Source organism: Octopus bimaculoides, chromosome 29, assembly GCF_001194135.2.
Source record: "Octopus bimaculoides isolate UCB-OBI-ISO-001 chromosome 29, ASM119413v2, whole genome shotgun sequence".
NCBI classification, from domain to species: domain Eukaryota; kingdom Metazoa; phylum Mollusca; class Cephalopoda; order Octopoda; family Octopodidae; genus Octopus; species Octopus bimaculoides.
In genome coordinates this window covers 11268658-11270862 of record NC_069009.1, presented here as the reverse complement: position 1 = coordinate 11270862, position 2205 = coordinate 11268658, and the positions used below count along the sequence as shown (strand labels likewise).

Genomic DNA, 2205 nt, shown 5'->3' with positions numbered 1-2205 from the left:
AATATTCTTCTTCGTCTCCTTTTCTCCTTTCTGTCTTCCACTTCTCTTTTTTCTACTTATCCTCCTTCTCCTTGTTCTTTTTCTTCTTCTTCTTCTTCTTCTTCTTCTTCTTCTTCTTCTTCTTCTTCTTCTTCTTCTTCTTCTTTTTCTTCTTCTTCTTCTTCCTCTTCTTCTTCTTCTCCTCCTCCTCCTTCTCCTTGTTCTTCTTTTTCTACTACTACTACTACTACTACTTTACCTTCTTTTCTTCTTCAATTTTCATTCTACTTCCACTCCTACCCCTCCTCCTAGTCCTCTAGTTTTTCATATTCTCCTTCGTCTCCTTTTCTCCTTTCTGTCTTCCACTTCTCTTTTTTCTACTTATTTTCCTTTTCATTTATTCTCTTCTTCATCTTCTTCTTCTTCTTTTTCTTCTTCTTCTTATTGTCATCTTTATTCTTTTGCTTCTTTCACGGTTATTCTTATGAAAATCACCTTCATTATCGCCGTCCTTAGTCATCACAATGAACAGTATCGTTATTGATCTCATCGTCATCATCATCTTCTCCACAATCTATGACACTTCCATTAATCTCATCAGCTAAATCATCTTCATCACCATAATTACCATCATCAATATCATTAAAACAAACTATGCCATCATCTTCATCATCATCATTATCATCACAATTATCATCACTATTACCACTAACAGCGTTCTTCTCGTCCTCTCAGTCAAAATTTTCTTTTTTCTCTTCTTCTTTATTCTTCCTTATCTCGTCTTCACACCTCTTCCTCATCCCATTATTCTTATTCATCTGGTTCTTCTTTACCTACTTAATCTTTATCTTTACCCTCATCATAGTCTCTTCCTCATTAACACTACTGCCATATATTTTCTCTGCCTCATCATCATTTATATAACATCACTCGAACATTATCACATCATCAAGTTCGTCATGATCATAATTTAGTTACCATTTTTTACATCACCAAAATATATATAACATTCTGTCACAAATCTGTTTTTCTTCCAGGAATTTCTGGAAAAATAATATCACGGAAATCGACGTAGGAACCTTTCAGCATTTGTCCAACTTAACAGCCCTGTAAGTTGAATCAGTCTTCTTTTATAGTTTTTCTAAATGTGTAATAAATCTATATTTCTAAATCTGTAATATCCTCCCATCCTTCAGTTTTGGCTCCTACATCTGTCTTTCCAACGATGAGTTTTATTGCTTCTAAATCTGATGTGTGTGTGTGGGGTGCCCATTTCTGAGATTTGGGATATAAGAGAGCGTAATATATGGGAGGAACCATTTAGTGCAAGCATGTGTATGTCTCTTTGCATGGATCAGTGCATGTGCATGTATTAACATGTGTGAGTAATTCTTTGTTTATAAAATGATGGTGCTTACATCTAGATCAGCGATAAGTAATATATTTGAATGTCCATTGTAGTTCTGTATTCAGAACTCGATTATTCATACACTAATTTCGAAACATATTCTTTACATGTTCTTGTTCTTGTTATTGTTGTGTTGTTGTTGTTGTTGTTGTTGTTACTACTCTTTTTTTCGTTAACTGCTTTCTTTTTTCTTTAACTTCTTCGACTCTTCCTCCTCTCCACCATCATCATCATCGATGTCTTCATCGTCGTCATGGTTATCTATATCTATTATCAAAACATCAACTCCATCATCGCCTCCATCATCATTATTCATCACCAGTTTAACGAGTCTGTAAATCGTTAGAATGATCTGAATCAATCTCGTTCATAGTATTTCATAGAAGATATGCTTCTGCATATATATGTGATATCTTCTCAACTTTCATTTTAACCTCCATCAACACTCTTTACCTGTACTATCATCTTCTCTTCAAAGGTGTGTCTTATTGTTTGTGGATGATTTGAATGTGAATGTGGGACCATTTCCGAGAGTTGGTATATATCAGTGTCATGGCTGAATGGACATATACCTGTGTTTATATGTAAAAGTGCATCTCTATCTATGGATGTGTGAATGCGAGTGGATCAAAACGAGCGTGTAATTCAATCTGTATATGATGAACGCTATTTACTTCAAGATCATCACTGATTGCCATACCAGAATTCTCTCATAGAATTATATTTACAACAACCTCATCCACACTCAAATTTTGGTTCTTCTTCTTCTTCTTCTTCTTCTTCTTCTTCTTCTTCTTCTTCTTCTTCTTCTACTACTG

The 2205-nt window shown here is 34.5% G+C and overlaps 1 protein-coding gene across 1 annotated transcript in view; it reads left to right on the top strand.

Annotated features, from left to right (window-relative positions):
* LOC106878986 (insulin-like growth factor-binding protein complex acid labile subunit) overlaps window positions 1–2205 on the top strand; it is a 67003-nt gene that overhangs the window by 35546 nt on the left and 29252 nt on the right. Inside the window, exon 9 of the mRNA XM_014928365.2 lies at window positions 1017–1088. Coding sequence (XP_014783851.1) covers window positions 1017–1088 — 72 coding nt within the window. The remainder of the gene's footprint in view (window positions 1–1016; window positions 1089–2205) is intronic.